Source organism: Mycteria americana, chromosome 11, assembly GCF_035582795.1.
Source record: "Mycteria americana isolate JAX WOST 10 ecotype Jacksonville Zoo and Gardens chromosome 11, USCA_MyAme_1.0, whole genome shotgun sequence".
In the NCBI taxonomy this organism is placed as follows: Eukaryota; Metazoa; Chordata; class Aves; order Ciconiiformes; family Ciconiidae; genus Mycteria; species Mycteria americana.
In genome coordinates, this window is record NC_134375.1 from 23016730 (window position 1) to 23041338 (window position 24609).

The 24609-nt window shown below is 48.9% G+C and overlaps 1 protein-coding gene across 2 annotated transcripts in view; it reads right to left on the reverse strand.

Annotated features, from left to right (window-relative positions):
• Window positions 1-2291: 2291 nt before the first annotated feature.
• The window catches only part of MGLL (monoglyceride lipase), a 65760-nt gene continuing 43442 nt past the window's right edge, over window positions 2292-24609 (reverse strand). For both annotated transcript variants that reach the window (XM_075513897.1, XM_075513896.1), the window contains exons 4-8: window positions 17753-17889; window positions 16117-16227; window positions 9824-9913; window positions 3549-3764; window positions 2292-2561 (exon numbers count right to left, since the gene is read on the reverse strand). In XM_075513897.1, the coding sequence (XP_075370012.1) occupies window positions 2436-2561; window positions 3549-3764; window positions 9824-9913; window positions 16117-16227; window positions 17753-17889 (680 nt within the window). In that variant the 3' untranslated portion in view covers window positions 2292-2435. The remainder of the gene's footprint in view (window positions 2562-3548; window positions 3765-9823; window positions 9914-16116; window positions 16228-17752; window positions 17890-24609) is intronic.

Sequence of the window (24609 nt, forward strand, 5' to 3'; positions counted from 1 at the left end):
CAACCCCCGCAATGTCTGTCACCACTGGATCACGCCTACTTGATTCCCCTTCCAGCTGAAGAAGCGGGTGAGGTTTATCACCACTGTAGCGTTTCTGTTCTCGCTGTCTTTCCCCGGCAGCATCTGGCAAGGAGGGATCTTGCTCAGGGAAAAGAAGTTGCGACAAGCCAGGCTGCTGGAAGATGCAGAGCAGGCGACCTGCGCATCCCCTCCTTCCCAAAGCAAGTGTCACCAGAGGTTTAGCAGGGGTGGTGGGAACAGCTGATTGCGCTAGAATAATATTTGAATCAAAAGCTGGCGTTGCTGGGAGAACTACAGCTCGTTCCTCTCTTTAGAGGCAAAAAAATACAAGTGTGAAAGTGCCTGGATCAACCTGAAAAAAGAGCTTTCCTAACTTGGGCCTCTTAGGGCGATTACAAGGACGTAACCGGCACCCACACGTCCTTCCTCCCCCCACGCTGCTGGGACCGAATGGGACCGAGCCCTGATTCTGACTGTTATTGCACGGAGGTCCCTTTCCTGAATCTCGCCAGAACTGGCTGCGGGGGGAGGAGAGGTGGGTGCCCCCCCGCAACTGAGCAGGTGGGCTCCAGCCCTGGGGCAGCGGCACGAGACGCGGCGACGGTTCCCACCGCTGCCGGGGAAGGCAATAAGGAGGCTGGTTTGCCACTGGGGGAGATGCCCCACTCTCTCATTGTGCAACATTTGCAGGCGTTTTCTTCTTGCGAAGTTGGAGGGAGAGGCGCAGGTTAAGCCCCTTCCCTTTGGCTAGTGCCAAGAAGCGTAATACTCAGTCATAATAAAGTCATAAAGTCATAATTAGGGCCAGCACCCTGGACAAACTGACCCGCGCAGCCACGCTGTGATCACTGCACAGCTTTTGCTGTATCGGTACGACGCCTCTGCTCCATAACTGGGTGTAAAGTCTGTCCTCGAGCCCTGCTGCTACCACATACCCAGGCAGCTCTAGGGTTTGGCTTGTCTGCACCACCGGACCGGTCCGCAAGCTCCTCCGTGGCAGCCTGCGCACCAGCGGCCCCAGCCGCCCCCGTGCTGCAAGGCAGCTGTGGGACGGATCGTTGCACCCTGTACCCTGCCTTCAGCTCCCCCCGTTGCCTGAAGGGGCGAGCTCAGCCCCTCTGCTCTGCCATCGGCCCCAGAGATGCCTGCGCTGATTCGGAGGAGATGGGGATGAGCTTGGACGGGATCTCTGGCCACGCTGCGGGTCTCCTGCTAAACCGGTGGACCGTGAGGACACCCGCTGCTAATCCCCACCCACCAGATGCTCTGTGCTTCTCTCTAGCACTATTTTCAGGACATTTTCCAACTGATGAAGGAAAACAACAGATTACGACTGTAAAGTTATGGTGAGAGGACTGGATCCCAGTAGGACAACATTATTCCCTGCCAAGAGAAGGAACAATTAACCCCTTCTTTACACTCTCCTCCCATTTCTTCCCCGGCTCCCAGCCACCTCTATATACATCATATATTATATTACTATATTCTCTTATAACTTTGACTTTGCTTTTTCAGTTTCAGTAGCGCAAGTGATTAATTCCAAAAGAAAAACAAAAGGGGAAAAAAAAAAAAGGAAGGAAGGAAGGAAACAAAGCAGCCCCTAGGAATATTTACAGAATAGTTCACCTTGCAGAGGAGAGATGGGGTTTGGCATTGGGAAAAGCATGGGCTTTGAATGTGCTAAGTGGGTTTGATTCCACATTCCTCCTCTCCCCTCTGGGACCCTGCTCTGAAGATGAAAATGAAAGAGCTGTTCGGCACGCTCTGCCCGAGCGCAAACGCGCAGAGGACGTGCGGGGCGGTGGGGGAGGCTGTCTTTCTGCTCTCCCCTGGCCTGGCCTGCTTGTAAAGGCAGTGTCCAAAGGGGTCTGACCTTGAAAACCAGCCTTCCGCTTTCAGGGAGCTGTCAGCTCCATCTTAGCCTCTCCTCGTTACCCAGCACCTTCGTTACTGCTCTCCTCTCAAGGACCAGGGCTTTTAAGGTACTGGACGGTGGGGAGAGGGAAGGGGCTGTACGCACCTGGAATCAACACCATGAAGTGGAAGATACTGACTTCTTTAACCTACCAAAAATTATTGCAGTATAAATACACCCCTGTCACCCCAGCGAAAGCAGAGAAGGGGAAGCGATGGGGGAAGTTTGGCGGGTGAGGGGCTTTTCAGTAAAGTCACCCGACCTGGCAAGCTTTGACAGCTGCTCCCACAGCTATCAATTCTTCCCCAGATTAGGGCAACGGCCACTTCCATCAGCAAATAATGCCCCACCCTGTGCCTCTCCCCCCACCCTCCCTTACGCTATGCATGATAAAATATCCCAAGAGTCCCTCCACGCTAGATCTTTTTCAGAGAGACTTCTGTTAAGAAAAGCATCTATTCCCAGAAAACCCCAGTAAGAGCTGCAAAACCAATTGCTCTTAAGTGTGGCTGGTTTCCCCGGCTGCTGAGACCTTCTGGCCGATCCATGTCAGTATTTCTGTGAAGACAGAGGTAGAGACCTCAGGCAGCTCTTTGTGGAGGGCATGATAGGCTTCCTCGTACACCTGCAACCAGGGAGAGAGCGGAGATTAGCACAGGAAAAAAAAACCATCCGCATGAACAAAACAGCCTTCAGTCCCCTCTCGTCAACACCCACAGGTCCAACACGTCCTGCCCACACCTTGTCAGGTTTTTTTCCCTCGATGTGGCAGGTTATGAAACCAAAGAGCTGCCATTGGCGGTGCTGGCCCTCCACGAGCAGGAAGGCATTGGCCTTGCAGCTGGACATCTGCACATCACCCGAGCACCCTGCTGCCCTTTGGGGAGATAATGCGTGTCCCAACCCCGTGCATTTCTTCCTTCCTATCCCACTAAGAAGGAGGAAATAGGTACCGTGCCCTTGGAGTTTAAAGGACAATGGGGGATGTTCCCATCATGCCTCGTGCAATTTTACTCCTTTTATGCCCAGACTATCCAGTTATTTTTCCAATGACAAAAGCTTTCCCTCGGTCTCCCTGTCTCTCTTTCAGGCTCGTTCATGTGCTAACAATTGGTTAATCAGCTGTGGCTCTCTCGAAATGAGCAGATGCGAAGTGGCTTTTGTCGTGCGGTGCTTTGGAAAGGGCCCCCTGTACCTTTACCCGCCGGGGCATGAGGTAAGGTTGGTGCTCACACAGTTGGCGTTGTTCAGAAGAGCTTCTGGGGTCAGCCCTTTACCTGCTTGTGAGCCTCGGTCTGCTTCTACACCAAGTCGCTTATGGCCAAGAGACCCTCGAGGTTACACAGCCAGCCCTGGGTCTTGAGACCACCCACCACCCCTTGCCGGCAGCCCGGCTGTAGCTGGGGAAAGGCCACCACGCTGCGCAGGGCAGGGCTGCGCTTGGGCTACCTCCTGCTGAAAGGGGCTGTAACCCGCTCAGTCTCACCGACACATCAGCCCTGCTTTGCCTCCCGCGCTCCGGAGCTCCGCAGGCTCCCTACCCCTCACAGTCACTCATGCTCAGGCCAACACTGACAGGATAACACCCTAAAAATCAAGAAAGTAAGATGACCTTGAGTGTTTTGTCCTGACTCTGCACCGTGTCCATCAGTAAATAGGACCCTTTGATATCGCAGAGCTTGTCGGAAGAGCCGTGTAGCACCAGGATGGGCAAAGTCAGCTTGGGCAGAGCTCGCTCAATTCTGGCAATGGCATTCATCAGCTGGATGACGAAGGAGACCTTCAAGCCACCGTGGTAGACCAAGGGATCGGATGTATAAGCCTCCATCTGGCAGGGAGGAAGAGGTAAGTTAAGGTTAGCAATATTTCACGCAGAAAAGACAAAGCAGATCAGCCTGGCAGCGAGGAGTCTCTTCCCTTGGCTTGCACGGTCATTTCCCACTCTGTCAGGACATCCTGCCATTGGAGTGAAGGTCAAGATCTTTACTGTGGCTACCCAGAACTGCTCACGCAACCTGGCTTACCCCACGCTGTGTGTTTCTCTCTTATGTCACTAGAAAATATTCAAGCCAACACTCTTTCTGCAGGCAACCAACCAGTGTTGGACAAAGACTGTTCCCACGGGGGTACCTGCCTGCATTTTTCTGCTCTTTCGTGTCCTTCTGTCACTCTAAGGTGACAGTCTCTTCTGCAGAGGGTTCTTCGGACTGCGTTACTTGAAAGCTGATACTGGCCAGGTCCTTATCCTCTCTGCTGAGGGCTCAGATGCTCTTCTCTTTCATCTTCCCTCTCCGGGGATGAAGGCCGTGACTTACACCTACAGACACCTGACACACCTGACTGCAAAGCACTCTGACGCCGAGGGGTCCTCTCCGGGTGCAAAGCGTGCACAGACAAGGCAGCAAATAACGGTATTTGGTGGTAGGCAAAAAAAAAAGAAAAAAGTCAACAACTTGCTCAGCCAGACTGTGAGAGGATAAAAATACACAAGAGCTGGTGCAGAAAGTTGCTAGGAACGAGTAGTTACCGCAGCAGGCAAATCTACAGTAAATATTTGTATACTGTACGTGGAGACGGCCCACACAGCCACCGCCATCTCAATATTTGCCAGAATGCTTTGATTATGGGTTGGTCTCTGGCACAGCCTCCAGTTTCTCCCATCCCTGGCAGATGTTTATAGAAATGATGGTTATTTATAGGTTAGCCGAAAACAGTCTCCTCCTCTCCTCGCAGGCAGTGGGGTCTGTTCAAATTCTCCCTCGCTTTGCAGAAACGTGAGGCTCTCTTGCTGCTGCACGTGCCTGCCCTGAGGGGACCACGGGCGGGAGGTGACCCACGAGGCCACCCCAGCGACACGTAGCTATGCACAGACGTAGGCACAGACGCGCCCTGGAGCGGGACGGCGTGGCCTGCCTGCTCCCCACCAAGAAGCCAGAAAGGCTTTGGGGTGGATTCTGCATTCATCTCCCTGTGAGATGAGATTATCAGGGTGGCAGAAGGACACTGCATGGCGGGGCTTTCCCAGCTGGGGGGATTAATTTACTCCAGGGTGTAAAGCCAGTTTCCCTCCTCACTGCCTCAAATGCCTTGGGGCACAAAGCACTGGAAACAGAGCTGGCAGCGAGGCACGCTGGTGCTCACAAGTCGTTCCCCATCATCTTCTTGCTTCCAGTCCGCGCTATCTCCTGCTGCTTGACCCCATGGTTCCTACCCCCGAGTGCAGCAAGGGGAAGGAGTGGGTGGGAATTTGCGACTCTTAGCGGCTGGCACCCTTCGGTCCCAGCCCACAGCGCCGAAGAGGGACAAGGGGGTGAGAGCGGTAGAGCCACTCTAACTCGTGCTGGAGTTGGACCAAACGAATTCAAGTTGTTGTAGTGCTCATTTAGGGACCCTTGGATTCAGCAGACATTTCCAGTACTTGGTTAAGGCCATTGTTGTGTTTTGGCCTCTGCGCAAGATCATGGCGACTCTGGAGTGAGGGGTAGTTTTTGGCAGGGAGACAAAGACAGAGGTCTCTCATCACAGCTCCTAATAGTAAGATCTTATGTAGAGTATCTGCCTTTCAAAGAAGCAAGTGCCCGTGCACTGAGGGTTTGGAAAACACTGTTTGTAAGAGGCCACTCCAAAGATGAGATTGTGGGTAAGGCAAAAGGAGCCGCTCTTAAGACATGCCGAGCACCCTCCGCTCCTGCTAAAGGAAGCAGAGAGGCTGAACAGCATGTGGTCCTCTCTTGGCTCTGCATGGACCCTCCCAGTGCCCGACCAGCTTGTTGGTGCAGAAACCTCCACCCGTGTCCTCCATCCCCTACCCCGTCTGCCTGCCGTACCTCCCCTGCTCTGCAACGTGCTCCCAAAGAGCAAGAAGCTGCCTGTGTTTAGAGAGAAGCATCCTCTCGTGATCGTGCTCATGGAGAAACTTCAGCGTTGACTTCCAAATCACCAACCGCCCGGCGTGGTGTTGCTAGCTCTCCCGTTGACAGCTGGGTGTACCCTGATATTTTCAGCCAAACGTGTTGACTTTTCATCAGCATTCGGAGCAAAACCACCGTGTTGCACTGGCTACTTAGCAACTGGCGTCAGCCTAATCTGGGATGGTCTGGATCTACGTCTGGATCTATGTCACAGAGCTGCGCTAAAGCCACACAGCTTTGAGATGGGTTTCTTTTTATTTTTTAGGTTGTTTTTTTAATTGAAGGCAACAAATGAGGGACTTTGCGGGCGGGGTGTGGAACCAGGAGGGGTGGGTGGATGGATTGACAGAAGTTCCCTTCCCATGGAGTAAAACGATGTCGATGAATTCGTGTGAGCTGGCCCCCTCCCCAGCCCCATAAATGCTAACAGAATGACCTAATGGGTTTCTTTCTCTCTCTTGTTCTTTTCTGAAGGAACAGGGATTTTTTAGCTACTGAGCAGCCAACAAATATTTTTGTGTAGATGATGGGAGGGGAAAAAATAATAACCCAATCTTAACCCAGATCGATCAGGACTGCCGGGGGAGGATCTGGTTCCCCGTCAACGAACAGGGATCCTTGTCAGAGTTAATGTTCAGTGCACGGGGCGAGTGCAAAGCAGCAGCTTGCTGGGGAAAGCGGGAAAGGTAGGGAGCGGGCTGCATATTCTACAGGCTATAAACTGCAAAGCCTGCAGCGAGCTCTGGGACAGCGGGGGCAAGCGAGTGAGGGTGTCCCCAGGAGAGCCTGCGACTGCTTCCAGCCACCGTCCAGCGAAGGCTCTGCACGGTCCGTCACAACAGCTCTTTTCTTCTCTACGTAATGCTAAATCAGAAGCCAGCGTCAGGGCTCCTGCTGCATTACGTCCCCCTGCTTAGAGGTCTGTATCTTCCCTTTGCATTTTGCGGAGCAATAAATTCGTTGTAAGGTAATTAACAGCCTCATCCTATGTGGACTCTGCAGGAACAAGACTAAAGTCAGTGGGACGATTCCACTGAATTAAATGACAGCTAAACAATATTAATGGGGCAAAGAGGTGCCTGCCCCTGTGATGTTATTTCTCCTTGGAATAACAAGACTGGTTTTTTAAGGTTGCTTCTTGCTCTCTTTTGTGTCTCTTGCATTTGATATAGCAAGCAGATCAAACAAACATCTCCATACCATCCTGTGTTTCAGTCCCTGCACCCTGAGGACAGCCTGCTGGGAACACAAACTATCAGGAAATTCTTGGATGCTGTCCCAAAAATATTTCTAGAGAATAGAAAGTTGGTCTGGCAGGAGAATATGTTTAACATATAAATAATGGATGTTTCCAGCACATTGTGTGCTTTGAAGCTGCGCGTCTTGAGTCCAAAAGGAGGGTGGAGTGTGTGTCAGCGGCAGCCAGAGGACTGAGATGCCGTGTTGTCTTCAGTAAGTGCCTGCAGCCTCAAATCCTGTGTTTGAAGATGGTCGGGAAAGCGCTTTACATCGCAATCCACAGCTGCTATGTCAGCTGCGTGTTCACTTGCAGGTGTGCAGGCAGCACAGCAAGGACGGGCTTGTTGTCCCATTTTGAAGACTACTCCATTATGAGCAGACCCTAATGGAGCACACCTACGTTTTTATCCCCTGCAAAAGGCTTCCCCTTGCTCCACGGAAAGGGCAGAGGAAAAACAACAACGCTCAAAGGAAGCTCTTGAGACTCGGAGCATCATAGAGCAGTGGGAGCAGCAGCAAATATTTGGGTAGAAAGACAACACAATAGCATTTATTATAAACTATGTCCAGCGGTTGCTGTGGTGATTCCTAACATCACCCCAACAGGGAAGCGCTCTCTCAATACTGTGCACCAAAGAAGGGAGCCCACTGCCACTCTTCTAAACGCGTTATCGTTCGGGATGTCCCCACATCGGCACGTTTCTGCTGTAAAGCTATTTAGTGCAGCACTAGCATCTCCCAGCAGAGGATCCCACTGTCGGAGGCGGGCGTATTTAAAACCGCTACCCCTTAGGAGCAGCTGCGGCACAGAGTTCAAGTGCCGCACAACAAATCAGTGCAGAAGCAGGCAAAGACCCACGTGTCCCAGCCACGCTCACTGTTCAGGTAGGGGGTAACACTCTCAAATTCCTCTCCTCCTCCGGAGCACTGATTGCTTTTGTCCTCTAAATACAAATGCAGAAGTGAAAACTTCCCTTCGTGTGATTTTAGTGAATTAGCTCTCTAACTTAACCCTTTTCTCTGAGTTAGATGCAACAAGGTATGGCAGCTGAATGTAATTAAGAACAGGTTTGACTGGAATCAGCCTTCTTCCCAAGTATATATCTTGTGCAGCCTCATACGGTACTTAAGAACACACATCATATGGTGCATCAGTGGATGCAGATGAACTGGCTCCATGCTCGTCCTGGCAGTTTCCTAGGACCTACTTTGTCTTCTTTTTCTCAGCTCCTTGAACCTTTCCGCCTTCAGCCCAGTGAAATGTTACGCTCTGATCACAGATAGGTAAACTGAAAATCAGTTTTTTGGTCAAATGATTGTCAGTTCCACTTTCATTTGGTCAAATGCGGCACGGAGTTTGGTCAAATCAAAGTCAGTTTTTGGTCAAATGACTTTGGTCATTTTGGTCAAATGACCAAAAAACTCTTTGGCAGAGCCAAGAAACAACCCTAAACGGCCTGTGGCTATTCTGGGAGACTCTTTGCTTTCCAGTGTACTGAATGGGTGAGTCAAAGAGGTGGAATATGCTGAGGCTGAATGCATTGCACTCACACGGCCACTGACGCTGTCTTTGCTCCTGATCCTTTCAGCTTCAATTCCAATGCCGGCCAAGCTGCCTCCCCAGAGGAAGGCAATTTATTAACTTCTACTTAAGATATGAACCATTGCATGAACAGCAGGAAAAATGACAGCATCTGTCAGTGAGACGCGAGCTGACGTGGGAGCCCAGGAACAACTGACCACTGCACCAGCGAAGCTCTCCTGCTTTTGACGCACCCTTGGGTGCCATCTTCTATCATTCAAGTTGATTTCTGAAATGCACCAAGTTCTGGGTCCAGCCAAAGCACCTTTGTTCCCTTACAGTTCGTGCCTCCCTCCTTTCTCTCCTCCCACAGCAGCGAGAAGGAAAAAACCTCGTGACATGTTGTTGCAGCAGTTGCAATGATATCTGGTTTTGCCGGTGATGGCATGAACAGGATGCAACAGTTATTGCTAGGAGTGGGAATGAACGGGAGAAGAGTCCCAAGGGATGGTGACACTACAGAAATGTCACCCTGGAACAGCTCCATGCACGGTCGCAGTGGTGGAGCTGGAACTGGGTTGTTACAACGGCTGCTTCAATTGCAGCTCGTTTAAGTATTATTCTCAGGCACAGCAAGAATACATCCTTTGTTCGGAAAGGCTGTAGCAGAGCCAGCGTGTAATCCAGGAGACCTTGTAGCAAGGTCTTTGGGGCAAGCATGCTCTTCTCCTCTGTTTGAATGCATTCAGCACACCACCATCCTGATTTGCAAGCAGGAAAACAAATCGCCAGGACTGTCGGGTTTTGCACGGTTTCACTGCAAAGGGCAGGGGTGGAAAAGTTGACTTTAGCAGTGTGTTTGCAACCTCCGTGAGTTGTTTTTGTCACCGTAACGAGCGGTGGTGGTGCAGCAGAGGCAAAGACGGTTCCCATGTGCTTTCCACCGCAACCACAACAGGTCTCTGGTATGTCTTGTACCCAGAGCGGCTGCGGGTGCAAGATGCACCAAGGGGATGAACAGCTGATTTCCCACAGTTTTCCGCTATGTGCAGTCAGTTCCACTGACTTCAGAGATGTTTCACCTTTTTACACCAGCATAGATCTTGCCCTCATGATTTAGCAAAACACTTGTTTGGTTTTTTTTTAAAGAGAAATGGCAGGACTGGGACGAGATACCGACTATGCAGTGAGTTTAAATGGCATTAAGGTTCTCACCTCTTTCTTGTTCCGGGAAATTGCATTTGGATCTATCGATCCCAGTGACAGGTTTGGGAGAACAAAGTTGAGCACTTTCGCTGCAAAAACCTGTGGGAGAGGAAAGCAAGCAGTTAAAGAGCTAGGTAGAGCACGAGAGATAACACAGAGGGCCAAATCCTGAGCTGATGGGAATCAGCATGGAAGTTAAATAGTTGAGAAATGTCAACTGACATTGGAGAAAGATCTGTCCTATATTTAAAACATTTCTCTTAGAGAGGAGCGTTTAAACTGCTCCCGGGATCAGGGAGTGGGTGTGCTAGTCTGAAATGCCGTCAGCTGCCTGGCCACGTGCAACATCACAACTTCGTTGTACTTTGCCTTTTTCTCAAGTTAATTTCTAAAAAGGCCTCAGTTAAGCACTTTGATAGGAAAAAGCCATTTCCAGCCCTCGGAAGGGCTGGGTTTTGTTGTTTTACTGCCCTTTCCTTGCTGCCATAGCTTTGATTTCAGGCTGCAGTGCGTAAGCGATGTTCGGTGCAATTTGCAGTAGTTGCCTAGGCTGCACTCTTTTTGATAAGCATATTCTCCAGGGAACCTGTAAATAAACAACCGCAAAATGTGCATGCAGTGGCTAAGGAAATCCATTGCTCACTTCTCTCCTGGGAACGACACACAAAAGCATTCAGCAGCCCAGGCTCGAAACCGCTGGCAGAAGAAAGGGTAACATCTTTCATTTCAGTAGCGCTACAAGCATGTTGATACCAGAGTTCTGCTCTGATCTTTGCTAGCGGTCTTTAATTAAGTAATCACCACTTAAGTCAGAAAACATGCAATTAGCGTTCGCCGGTCTGTTTTGTGGCCCTTTCATGTTCACAGCTAACACTTGCAGGTAGGCTGTCACCTGTGTGCTCTGTTTCTGCTGATACGTAATCACTTCTGAAGCACTCCCTGACATTTCAGGTCTCAAAGGATACGTGACAGAGTAATTACGATATTAGAGGAATAACACAGGGTTGAAGGCAAAGTCATCCAGGAGTGAAAGGCAGTACAGGCTCACAGCAGTTTTGAGAACACGTGTGTACCTTGGGGTGGATATGACTGGGAACCGGTGCCACTGCCTACCAGTATATTGAGCCCCTCACTGGCTATGACATTGTGTCAGCAAAATTAATTTCTACTGAGGTCTCCGGAGTTAGACTAGTAAAATAACATATCCGCACCGATGTGGGTATAAGTTTATGATGCAAACAAGCAGGAATGGGGTTTTCTTTGTTTTGTGTTAACTCCAGGCAGTGACGATTTGAGGAATGCATCTTCATGAATCCTAGGCAAGGTTATGGGCTTGGTGCGCTGACAACGCCGTAACAGCTTTGCTTCTCTGAAACCGCTTACGATGACCCAGATATATGCCAAGTAACTTTAGGTACCCAGCTGAGGTGTTTAACTTAGAACAAGTGTAATTGTCCTAGGTATTCTTTACAGAGTATGAGGAGGGAGAGAAACACCTCCCAGAACACCTCTAAGATCTGAATAATGGTCTGGAAGTGCCTGTCTCCAAAGATTATCACAACAACTAAGGCAATTAGGCTGCCCTAAAATTGGAGCCCAAGTTAAGAGCTAGGGTGAGTTCTTATGCCTAAAGACTGCTTATTCAAGAGGAAATACCTTGGCATGAGAGGCTAGCTGATGCTCTCTCAATATCCATTTAGAGTATTGGCCACAAGATCCCTATGTTGGTATTAAGGCCACAGATATTTAGGTCCAAGATGACACATCATAAAAGAGTAAAAGGTGGCAGGGCTTTTGGAAAATGGGGGCTTTGCTTACTTTAAAATTTGGCTGAAGAAGGAAGTTAGCTGACATACTCTCAAATTCCAGAAGAAGACGTGACTTTGATGGGGATTCTGCTCTGTGTCTGCTTGGTACGTGCGTGAATATTTATATTCCCAAGGATGTGCAACAGGGATTTTGCAGAAGGAGCATAAATTTGAATCTTCCTCTCATAAGAGCAACAATACACCAGCCTAACGATACGCTGAAGGCGGGGAAGGTGTGACAAGGAAAGGAGAACTACATATATGCTCTTTCTCAGGCTCTTCCCTGTTGGCGACAGGCTAGACAGGCTTTTGTCAGATTCAGGATGGCCATTTTTCTGTTCGAATGATATATGCTTATCATTCCAACCTCACTGCCTACTGATGACCTCGCCTCCGTGACATGCTTTGGAAATGTTCTTGAAGTTTTGGCGCATATCTGGAGTTTTGCCAAACTGAGTCACAAGCTGACTGCTAAACTGTCACAGAGACGGGGCTGGCTTCTGACCACGAGTATAGCAGCACGTCCTGGGTTGGTGACACCAGTGAAGTCGTTTCTGGTGTTCAGCTGTACGAGAGAAGCACCAGGCCCTGTACATAGATGTGTCAGATGTACTTACGCATGCATGCGTATACTCCCTCTGTGCATAAAATCTCTTATTTAGGCACAGCCAGAACGAACCTTGGTCTATAGGACTGATTGCGAAAGGACTCTGCCACCAACCTTCAAAGGGTCTTCACATCTGCAGGAAATGCTCCAGTCCCTCCAACACGTAGTGCACCCTCAAAATTCAGATGTAATTTTGATGACTCTTGCAGGCAAGGTCACGGACAGAAAAATCAAGTTTTATGTTATAACAAAAAATTCAGAAGGTTCCCCTGGGCCCTCACTGATTTTGCGAGCACTGTGATACACTTTGTGACATGCCCGGCTTGAATTAAAAGCTGTGTGGTTGAAGTGCTGGCTATATGTGATACCTGAAAGTTTATCTATCTCCCTGTTGGTTCAAAGTGGCAATGATGTGGGTTCTTGAGAGAATAGCTCCCAAATGATCAAGAACGGTTAATGGAAGGATGGGGATATTACTGGTTGGGCTGAGGATGACACTACAGAGCAGCGGTTATTAGAGCTGCTCAAGGCCACTGCAGGTGCATGAAATACTACCGCTGTTCAAATCCAGCCCTTCCCTCTCCATGACAAAGATCTCAGAATAAGATTGAAATAGGTGGCTGAACGTTGCCTCTTGACTGGAAGTGTAACTTAAAGCTGATTTCGTGGTTTTTGCATTAGTTAAACTATACGGGTGCTTCGCAGCGTAGGCACTTTTCTTCTGAACGGAGCAATCCCTGTTCCCTGCACACCTCGATGTGCTCATTTCCCTCTCCCATGAACTCTGCTTGACAAACCGCTTGTGTGAATGCCCTTTAGTTCATTTCAGCTACAAATGAGCTGGATTAACAAAAATGTGGTGTTTGAACTGGTTAAGCTAGTCAGGCTCATTTGACTGAGCTGAAAAGTCTCTGGAAGCTCATCACATTGTGATGAGCTACAGAGACCAGGTTGAGAGCAACTGAACAGTGTTATCAGGGAGATATTATATCAGGGATCTGATTTGATACGATATGATCAAGGAGATATCAGATATGGTGTCTCCATATCTAGATACCAAGCCACGTTATATATGTTTGTCTGAACCCGATGACTAACATCTCTGCTAAACTGGACAGACCAGAGCAAAGCCAAAATAAGAGTTTTTAATATAATACTTTCCTCTAGTTGGACTATATCTTTAAAAACAGTCCTTTGCACTGTTACTGGGTGCAGATTCGGCCTGAATGACTGGGAGGCCCTCAGGTACTGGAACAACGTGGTGTCCAGTTGGGTTGGAGAGCAACAGATCAGCAAGAAGCCACCAAATGGAAAACACAAAAAGCAAAGAGAGAATCTTGTGTAGTTAGTCTGTAAGTCACAGGCTGAGGGTTAGCATGGGATTAATCATTAGGGAGTACTTCCTAAGGGGTTGTCCTGCCCACCCAGTTTCAAAGCATTCAATAGCAGAAATGTAGTGGGAGATACTCTTTTACCCTTACTCTGCTCTTTGCCGGCATATGTGACTCCCGTCTCTTTGCATCCTTTGAAACTTTGAAGATTTAGAGCCGAATTTTGTCCAGATTAGTTGAGAAGAAAAGGGGGAAGGCAGCAAGATCCCTCCCTCTTCACCAGATTTGCGACAAGTAGGTCGATGCTGCTATCAGGACACAGGATTTATAGGGCACTGAGGAAACTGTGCTTCTGCAAAGAGCAGAATTTGATTTTCCTGCACGTAGTCTGCAAACGCGCTGCATTGCTGCTGCTGCCGGGGCTGGTTCAGCAGCGAGGGAAGGTATTTCTAACACAGGCTGAAGGACCCAGTGTGTAATCTGGCCCACGGTTATTGTTGCCTTGAGCCCTCGTTTGTTTAGGCCAAGGTAAATTCTGGCTCAGTTGGAAATTTCCCCAGCAAAGGGATGAATGCAATGGTCCTTGGGAAATGGCCCAGGGCCGACAAGTCGTACCGGTTCCAAAGCCTTTATGCCTCAGAGGCACAAACACCAATGAAATGTTCTTTGGCTCTCAGAGGAAAAAAAAGCACAGAAGTGTTTTCAGCTCAGCTTTATGGGAAAACACGGCTTACGCAGGAATACTCTGCCTCTTTTCACTCCTTCCTCTTGAAAACACCTTTTCGACTCCAGGACTGATTTCAACTAAATTTGACAGAGCAGAGATATTTCAGGAATAATTAATTTTTTATCAGTTTTGAGACGCAACAATAGATTTGAAAGAGAAAGAAACTCACTGTGTACTTCTGTTACTGCATGCAAGAGACTCTCTAGGAAAGAGAGCGTATAAACACCTCCAAAATACTTCAGTTAGAGATTAGGATTTCCTACTGAAATAAAGCAACAATCTGGTACAGATCTGCAGGAAACCAGACCACAGCAGTACTAGTTCCCACAGAACTCGTCAGTCCTTATTTCAGAAAGGGTTTAGCATCTAGCAAAGGTATAGCTCTAGAAGAAGGAACAATCTTTCCGTATTTTCCTTGACTCAACTGGAAATAGAAGGCTGACAGTGTCTCTCAGATTCAGACTCCATACCATTTTTTTTTTCCTTAATATTTATTCTTTTTCCCTTTCCAAAGTAAGAAAAAACAGGGGCACTGGTGCTCATGGGCCCCTTATGCTGAGTCAGGTAGAGCCTCTCCTGTGAAGAATCAGTACCAGCCTCCTCAAAGCACCCTTTGGTGCTCTGACTCTTATTTAAATAAGTTTTCCCGGACTGGATGAGTTCAGGATTTACTTCCCCTCTGAAAAGTAGGCGGACTGTGGGGGAGGCACTTAGAAGGCAAATATTGACTGGCATCCAGGTGGTGCAGATCTCAGCAGGGTTTTGCATTTTAAGGCTAGAGGTCTTAATGCGTTTCCTTCAGCGGCAGAGTGAGGTGATTAAAAAGCACCCTTTGGTGCTTGTAATGATTTGTGGGGTCAGTAGATGGCTTTGGCTACAGCAGAAGGTGCGACAGGATTATGCTGAAAGCTGAGGCAATCTGCTTCCTTTCTCTTAGAGGAAAAAAAGCCAGGAGAAATAGCTTAGAAGTAGATTAAAACAAGAAGCTAGTCCTAAGAGAAGAGTCTAGGGAGAAAGGATAAAGGAACGAGTCCTGTGGGAATGAGATGTTCTGTCGTTCCTCTGGCTTTGCTGGTCCTTCCCTTTGCTTCCAGCTTCTTTTAGGATTGTTGTTTATTCTTTTAAAAAATTCAGACAGGAGGGGAGAGCTGGGGGTCAGCTGCCTTGCAGTGCCTCCCTGGGGAAGGGCAGAGTGGGCAGTGCAAATCTGGATCAGAAATCGCTCTGGAAGGGAGATGTGAACGGAATGGGGGGTAAAGCCTAACTGCAAACTGAAGGAGACGGTCTGGACAAGTACCAGCCTCGGTACCAAGCCAAATGTGACGCTGCTGGGGCAATGATGCTTTAGCTGGAAGCCTTCTTTGAGGCTCGGGAAGGATTCCTGGGACTCAAGAGCTCTAGTTTTGTTTAGAAGTTGGTCATCCCCCAAACGCCAAAAATAACCCTGGCCTGACTTAGCCAGCAGCCTGTGTTGCAACTACACCAGACTCCGCATGAGTCAGGAAGAAAACTGTAGGAGAGGAAGGGAAAGGACGGCACTGTGTGGGCTGCCGCCGGGCGCGGTGAAAAAAGCACAGTCTGCTACCACCTCCCGAGGTAGCATCGTTCTCCGACTCTCATTTAAATAAGTTTTTCTGGACGAGTTCAGGATTCACTTCCCCTCTGGAAAGTAGGTGGGACCGTGGGGGAGGCATTTAGAAGAGAAGTATTGACTGGCATCCAGGTGGCACAGATCTCAGCGGGGTTTTGCATTTTAAGGCTAGAGGTCTTAACCCGTTTCCTTCAGCGGAAGAGCGAGGTGACTAGGTGCAACGCGGGTTTGCTCTTACCTTGATGGGAGTGGCGACTTCTGGGCTGGCTACCACTAAAGGAGAGATTAACAGCAGGCCTGAAAACTCGCTGGGTCTCTCACTAGCTGTCAGAATGGAGATGGCTCCTCCCTGCAATGCAAAATAACAACCCGCAGCTTAATACAGGTGTCAACATCTCGTTTATATAGCAATCCTGTTACTGGAAGGGTTTTAGTCCAAACAAGCAAATTATTTCTGCCCCAGTGAGAGTGCAGTGTGGGCAGCGCGGAAGGCCGGAGGAGTCGGGGCACTGGAAGTGCTGGTTTTTGTGAGGGAGAAGAGACCTGGTTTCTGCCCTCATGCCGTAAACCCTCACGTCACACTGAACTCAGCTCTCCATGCAATGTCCGTCTGCCCCCTGGGATGCCTTGTGTCCTCCTCGGTTAAAAGGACTAAGAAGAAAATGTCTGAAGTGGTAGTTCAGGTGGGACTGGAAAAATAAGTTGAGGCTCTGTCAGCGTGGCAGACTGGGGCTGCATCGGGAAGATGCCGTGAAGCCGGGCTCGCTCTGTGCTTGTGGCCCCGGTAACCTGGGCAACACAACGCTGCCATCCGGCACGCAAAAATCTTCGCTAATTACTGGAAGTTAAATATTCTCCTCTTCAGCGTCCCCAGCCCTTCCAGCTCCACAGCGCTGTGCCCAGGGCCTGACGGCGAACACCCGGCCCGTGGTTTAGAGCCGAACGCCAGCCAGGCTGAGCCCTCCCGCGTGAGGACAGTGGCTGATGGCGTGAGGGGTCGGGGACAGAAGGGACCTGGCTGGCTTGCTTGGGAAAGTGTGCAGAGGATTAGTTGCCACGGGAAATATTTGGTGAACTTCCACGCTGCCGGAGAAGCAGGGGCTTGTTAAATGGAGCAGCGGCGAGAAGCATCTCAAAGACCTCACTGGGAAATTAGCTCCTTGTTACAGCAGCTTTGGAGCGCGGCAAGCACTTCAGAGCAGGCCATGCCTTCTTATGCAAGAACACTTGTTTATCTGAGCATGGCCTGAATCCCAAAGTACTTATTCATTTTCGTCTGCTCCGGGAAGGCAGGGAGAGCAGATCAATGACATCAGTGGGAATATTGCTAGCTTGAATAAAGGGATTTGGCCCGTGCTGTCAGAATCAGACTTCAGATCTGCTCACCAAATCAGTGCCTTTGTTTCTGCAGCCCTAATCCCTGGTACATTTTCCTGTTAGGTTGTTTAACAGAGTGAGGCTACAGGGTGTTTTCATGCTTCATCCCTTAGCTGCTCACAAAGCTTTGGAGGGCTTAACCTCCTGGTTACTGGTTAAAATGAAAGGAGAAGCCCAGTGCTGCAGGGAGGCCGTGGGACTTATCATGTACCCGGTGTGAATGAATCGTCCTATTAAAAAATAGGCCCATTGTTGCAAATGGCACTAATTAGGGCCATGATCTGGGTAGAAAAGTTAAGGACTGACTATACTCAAGACGGATCTCGTGGGGTGAGGCACGCTGGCAGCTCAGGCAGTGAATGAAGCGGAAGGTAAGGTTGCTTGTAGTTTTGTTTTTGCTGCTGCGGGCTGAGTTATTTCCTGCCACCCACAAGGGTACCACCATGCTGCGGCACGTGTCCTGGGTGCTGCCGGGAGGGGTAGGGGATGGTGCTTACCATGGAGTGCCCCAGAATGAGAATGGGCAGCTCGGGGTGCTCTTTCTTCATGAGATCAATGTGCTGCAAGCTGTCCCTGATGAAGACGTGGAAGTCTGAGACAACCATACGATCACCCTCGCTCTGCCCATGGCCAACTGTAGGGGAAAAGGAGACCGTGCATCCAAGTCATTCGAAGCAATGGCTGCAATCGAGAAAGGCTTTAGCAGAAACACGCCTGTTAGACTGTTACTGTCCTAACTTGACCTTCTCCTGTAGTCATCTCTCAACAGAAAGAGCGCTGCCGAAATACAAATGAAGCTGCACAGAACAATTTAAAAAGTGCCATACTGTCCAGCATCTGGTTAAAAAAAATTTTATGTTCCCCTGTGTTTCTACCTGCTCTTCAAAACTGAGAGTACCGATCTAATCTCTTGCAGCCTTCAGCACCAGGGTGAGGAGGGCAGAAGGGCTGTCTCGCCTTGCTGTAGGGATGGCAGGTCACTGCGTCCTGGGAAAGCAGCTTCTGCCCCAGGGATCATAGCTGCTGGGATCTGATGGCTCACGGTACTGAGCCAACTTCTGTGTAGAGTCTTGGCAAGAAACAGAAAAATTCTGAAGGCTAGATATGGTCGCTATAAACTTAATGGGCCACGGACACAGCCTTTTCCAGTGCCCGGGTGTGCACGAGCTTTGCAGAGTCCTGCCTTTTCTCACTGCTACCCTGGAGCACTGGGTGGGCTGGAAACCTTCCTGCTATGAGGTGAAGCTCTCTCAGCAGAGGCGGCCAAGGGATGGCGGTTGCAGCAGCCTGCAATGGAAAGTATCGAGCGGCGTGCTCCTCCTAAACCAGTGTTCATGCAAACTGTACTGCACCTGGACGCCGTTAGCTCATTCTGTATCCGGCATTATCCTGTCTGATCAAAGGGAAGGGAACGACTAAAACGGGAGATGGTGAGTTGCTATGGGAACAGTGGCATCCCTGGCAGAGGTGGAGCCAGCAGCACCACAAAGACAACCCCAGGCAATTTTGAGCTTGCAAAGCCTTGAAATAGATACCACCTTGGGGAAGGAGTTTGCGTGTTTACCTGACCACACGTACACGTTATTATCTATCACAACTAGGATTCTTCCTTAAAAACAGTCTTCTTGCTTGTTTCTGTTCCGTGCAGGTTGTTATGGAAAACTGTGAAGGGGACAACACATCCCATCCATATGGGACGGGGTATAGGGAGTCTCAAACACCACCTCCCTCCTGCTGTGTGTCTCCTTAGGCCTTGACCAGTGGTCAGTTAGGCACACCTAAAGGCACAAAGGGGCAATGACTTGTCAAAGGACGTGAAGTGCCCGAGAATTGTTTGTATGCTGGATGCTACCCCTTCTAGTGATCAGCAAAGAAAAGCATTGCCTACCCAGCTGGAAAGGTAAAGGCTTTTCAGTTAGATCTGCTGGCAATAGTCATACCAGAAGAAATCAGTATGTCTAAACTTAATTTTCTTGCAAGCCATGCAAAAAATCACCTTCCAAATTAGGCAGAAGTTCTAATAAAAAGCTGGACTAAATACGCTCCATCTAAGGAAAACTGAACCCCAAACTTGCTCTTCTTTTGTCCTGCCAGGTGCTCTCCAGAGCTGGGTTTCTTGGCAGTGAACGCTACAATCAGCCATGCTGTCTGCCAGATAAACCCATAGATGTCATGCTGGTCAATTATAAATAACATATTACCGGTTCTGCTTTCCAGGCACACTCTCCAGTTCCTGCCAAAGTATGATATAGCGAGCATTCTCCGTGGCTCAGTGACCAGAAACAAATCCACGAGCCAATTAAAATACAAGTTGCAATAATCTACAGAAGTGAAGCCATGTGTGTGGCTAGTGGTTCTATTAACTTTAAATAGATTTTTATTACAGATGGAAAGTGAGCTTTTCCCAACTTTTATACATGTCCAGTCCACTCAGTTTGTGGACCTCAAATGTGTTACCTGCCTAATATTTAAACTTCAAAGTTAGCAAGTTATTGTGAGTTGAATAGCCCAGGGAGAGAGGAAAATTTTCTCTTAGCAGAGCTCTGCACTTCCACTTCTTTTTTCGCCGGTGCTGCTTGCACTTGCTTCTAGTATCTCTTTCTCTACAGTGTCCGTGTAAGACAGCTGAGCAAGCAGAAATAGCAAGCCCTTGTGGCCCAGGTCATTTACGGGCCATAAATGGGCCATTACTCTCTGCTGTGGGGCTGTGAGGCTTTGCTCTATTTTTGGATGAGACAGAGGCAGGTCGGGAAAGCCTCCCTGGTTCTCAGCATGGAGAAAATCCCCTGGTCCTACCACATAACAATGATACTGCTCCTAACAGAGTGTGGACGCCAAGAAATACCTGTGCAATAGCTGTGCCAAGCATCTCATTGGATTTCTGCAGGGTTTGGGGTTTTTTATTAATAATTTAATGAACCCACCTTTTGACCCTGCTTTTAACTACTAAACTACTGCTCCCCACTCACATGGCACAGAGCAATGCTTGAGGAGCAGTTTGTCTGCATGTACGGTAAAGGAAGGCCGTGCAAGGCTTTGCTTTGGTGCTATCCCTGCCCCTTGTGCAAGGTTAGCCGGATGGCATTGCTAGGTGGTGTTCTTTTATTTTACTGTTTTTCTCTCTTCCCCTCCAGGAAACCAAACTTACTCCACCAGAGAATTAGTTTACTGCAAGCTTGAATCTCCCAATTGAGAAAGCTTCAGGGTGAGGAACTAAGACCTCTTCTATTAGACGGAAGACGTGCACAACCAAACATGAACGCAGTCAAGAATATTGACACGTTTTTCTCTCATCTTTTGCCTTTAGAGCTATTAAGAATGAAAGGTCAGGTTCATCCTTGATGTCAAGCTATTTGCTTTGGGTTTTGCTGGGAATGAGTCTGATGTCGTGATTCCACAGTGCCAGTGGCAAGATACTGGGTGCAGGAGGAGGGGAACTGCCTGCGTCTGGGAACTGGAACTAACCACAGGCTGCTCCACACTCAAGTGACACAACAGCCAAGGGAAACAACAGAGAAGTGTCATGAGAATCACAGCACCATGAGTTCCTCATCACAACGCTCCCTCTGGGGCCCCTGGTTTCAACGGGGCAATGGGAGGTTATAACCATGAGACGCTCATCTGCAAAGAGCCGCGATTGCCGGTGCGCATCCACATGACACACGTAGTTTTCAAAAACTGTCGAATAGGTTTCACATCTATCTGGCTTCACATCCAGCTTGCGTGGCTCACTGCTAGTATTCGTGTACGTGCAGTGGCTCAGTGAGCGAACGTTTCGGGTTGCGTGTACCGAGATAATTGTGGGCACCCTTTCCTAGATGCGAGCCTTTAAAAACAAGAATGCAAACCACATCTTTTCGAATTGCAAATCTAGTATTAGGAGGTCCAAGCCTCCATTTCCAACCAAACACACCACTGCAAAATAACATACTTTGCTCAAACAAAGTTTGAATAAAAGCTGCAGTGATCTGGCCCAACACGTAACCGCTATTAAGTTCTGCCCTCTGTATTTTCTGCATGAGCTTGCTCAGACTGCAGCTCTACCACCGTAGCGACAAGAACAGTAACTCATGATCAGTCAATCCTGTTGGAAAGCATGACTTCAGAGCATGATTTCACCTGTGATTATAGATCCTCCAAAGCTACACGCCTCTCTGGATGCAAGAATACTGACTGGCTGCACAGGAAGACAAAGCTGAAGGTTCAGCGATGAAATACTTGAGGGTGTGAGGGCTCTGGGGAGTGTGTTATCATCGTGTAGGTATCGCTCTGCCTGCATAATGGATCCTGTGACCCTGCAAATGCATACTTCTACAAGTCTCTACATTCCTCAAATCCCGTATCCTCTTGTGCTGTGGGGCTTGCTTTTGAAAACCACCCCAAAGCAGCCAGAATCTTCAGCTGGCATTGGCTCACACGCCTCAAAAAGTGTTACATCCCGGTCAGATTTGAGATATGCTGAAAAAAATGTAAATAAAAAGCACAGTGCAATTCGACACTCCCTTCCCGTCAGTAAGAGCCAAACGGGAACTGCCTGAAGAAACGAGCAGCCCAGCTCTGGGCTTGCTGGGCAGATTGGTGCAGATGGGAGCCGTGACGGGTGCTCCACCTGCCGCTCTGCCGTAGCCATGGCTTGCTGGGGACTAATTCCCAGCTTGGTGCTTGTTTGCTGGGGCTGTGGGGCCACATCACAGCTGAAGAAATCCATCCTTAAGTACGCTAAATAAGACCAACAGAGCATTGGGCAAAGAGGAGAGCCTGGCAGTGCCCGTCTCCGCACACCCTAGGGCACGTTAGCACCGAGCCCCCAGGCACTGAGGGATGGATGAGCGCGGCAGCACACCTGGTCCACCCTCAGATATTTGCACAGTTTTTGTTCTAAACACCAACTTGTATATAAGCCAGACGCTATGCGTATTTCTTTCTCTTTCCTAGTGCCAAACCCTCCTGACGAAGGCACAGCCCGACCCTGCACGCTCAGGTATGGACTGAATCGCTCTTCAGAGCTTCAGCAGGGACATTTTGCTACAGAAGATGAGGTGACAGGGGAAATGCAGGGTCAGATGTTGACTTCAGCTATGCTGCTGTAAATTTACCGATTTCAGTGGTGTTCCTTAAAGCTTACAGTCATGGGAGAGCACAAATTATGGGCTATGTTGTTTTTTCAGCCTTTGCTCCCTATTTATTATGGAAAAACCATAAAACAGAGATAGAGGACATAAGAAGTCTGCCTGGGGAGCAGTAATTCTCCAGGCAGAATCTGGATCTTGACTTTTCACATATTTTGACGTTTCCAACTTTGGGGGAAAGGGGACGGTTTGGATCCATTTTTATTGTAGTGAGGAGATCATCACAGGCATCTGTGGGGTGAGATGCTCTCCCTAACCAACTGATGGTGGAAACAATCAGCAGGAAAGCAGGGCTTGACTCCTGCCTCGGGATCCATCACGCTGCCTGTTTGTTTTCCTCACTAGATACGTAACTCCAAGATTTTGAAGCGGGAGAACCAAGAACAGGGAAAATTAGGAGTTGGTCAGGCACTCCAGGCTTACCGCTCCCTGAGCATAAATACATTTGGAATTGCATCGGCACTAACACAGGAGCACCAGGAGTTTTCAGAAGTAGTTAAAGGTGAGAACTGCCACCGCTGCAAATCAATGACTCACCAGCCGCAGCTGAGGAGCCGCTCCCGTAGCACAGAGTCCCACATCGAAAGGACACTTCTTAACTATGTCAGAGCGGGCCATCGGCAAGGCTCGGTACTGTTGTGTCCGATTTAATAAGCTGGAGCATGGGTGCAATTCAATTCCCAGAGGAGCCACTGGAGGCCAGAAAAGGCGATTTTTACTGCTTCAGCGCTGGCTCCGCAGTAGCGGCAGGCAGCAGCACCTTTCAGCGCAGGCAGTGGTGTGCAGAAGAAGGATTTTTGTTCGAGCCCACGCCAAGCTCAGGCTGAAGACCCTCTTCTTTCACTGCCTCCTTCACCAGTAAGCTTACTGGAGTCTGGTAAGTCCATTTGAAGCAAATGCCTAAACGCCTTTTGGAAAAGGAGGTATTTACATGACTATTATGTGTTTCTTAGCTTTCTGAAAGATTTGTTTTATTTCTGAAGGCCTCTACCTCTGTTTTCTGCCCCAAATTGGAGACGGGATGGGCTCCTCACCGATGCTGGACGCTGCAGCGTGCGGGAAGGTGAGCCCAGCTACACCCCCCCCCCCCCTTTTTTGCTCTCACTCCCCAGAAGCTGATGCTGCTGGGGAGAGACATGACAATAGTATGTCCTCCCTGCTGCTACATTGTCTAGGTTAGGAAGAAAAAAGATAATTAATAGATCTCATAGATGCTTTCACTCTGCAGGTGGCCCACGCGGAGGAGCAATGCTGGGTCTCGAGCCCGCAGGAGGGAGATGCCAGTGACAGAAATTTGGATGGCTCTTCTGGTGCGCAAGGTGCAAATGTGCCAACCTAATCCATCTCCCGCGATCTTCCTGAGCTTGTGGCAGCTTGCTCAGGTGGGGACCTCGCCGTGGTGCTCCACAACCTGCCCTGCAATCCCGCTGCTATGGGAAGGGACCACTTCAGTACCTCATTTTAATATCCAACCCCCATAGACTGGGAGAGAGCAACCCTTGTCTGCTTCTGCTTTCCTCTCTGCCCCATACGAAATGCATTCAGAACTGGAGGTAAAACTTATACTTAAAGCACAAGATGAAGCAGATATACAGTTTTCGGGAGTGTTTCAGTTTTGGACGTCAGGGCAGCACTTAATTAGGCGGTGTCACAAGGCATTACAGCTGATGCCTGTATTTATGAGATCTACTGAAACTCGCCTGAGCAAGGACTGCTTTTTTTTGCACTTGTACAGCACCCAGCACCGCAGGGCATCATCACAGACCTTGGTCCAAGGTACTGCAAGATCTAAAAGTAATAATTAACTCTAATCCCAGACTGGAAGGCAGCACAGTTTTGCAGAGGAGGAGATGGGAGAAAGCACATAGGTGGAGAATGTGGGTGAGACAGTACACAAGACGACACTAATAATGGGTTTACATGGCAAATGTGGTGTGAAGCCTTGATTTTGTGCTTGGGTGTTGTTTTAAGGTTTAATTAAAAAAAAATTAATGAACTAGTAAACACTTCAAATTGTCATAACAGTTCACTACTGAAAAAACTATACTTGTTTTGTAACGAATCAAGTACACATCCTTTTCATCAAGTGAGCAAAACTCATTAATTAAACATACTGGATTTCAAAGCTCTCAATGTTTAATTATTTGTTTAACAAGCAGTACATCTAATCCACCATTCAGACACACAAACAACTAAAACAACAGGAAGACGCTTCAAAGGAGGAC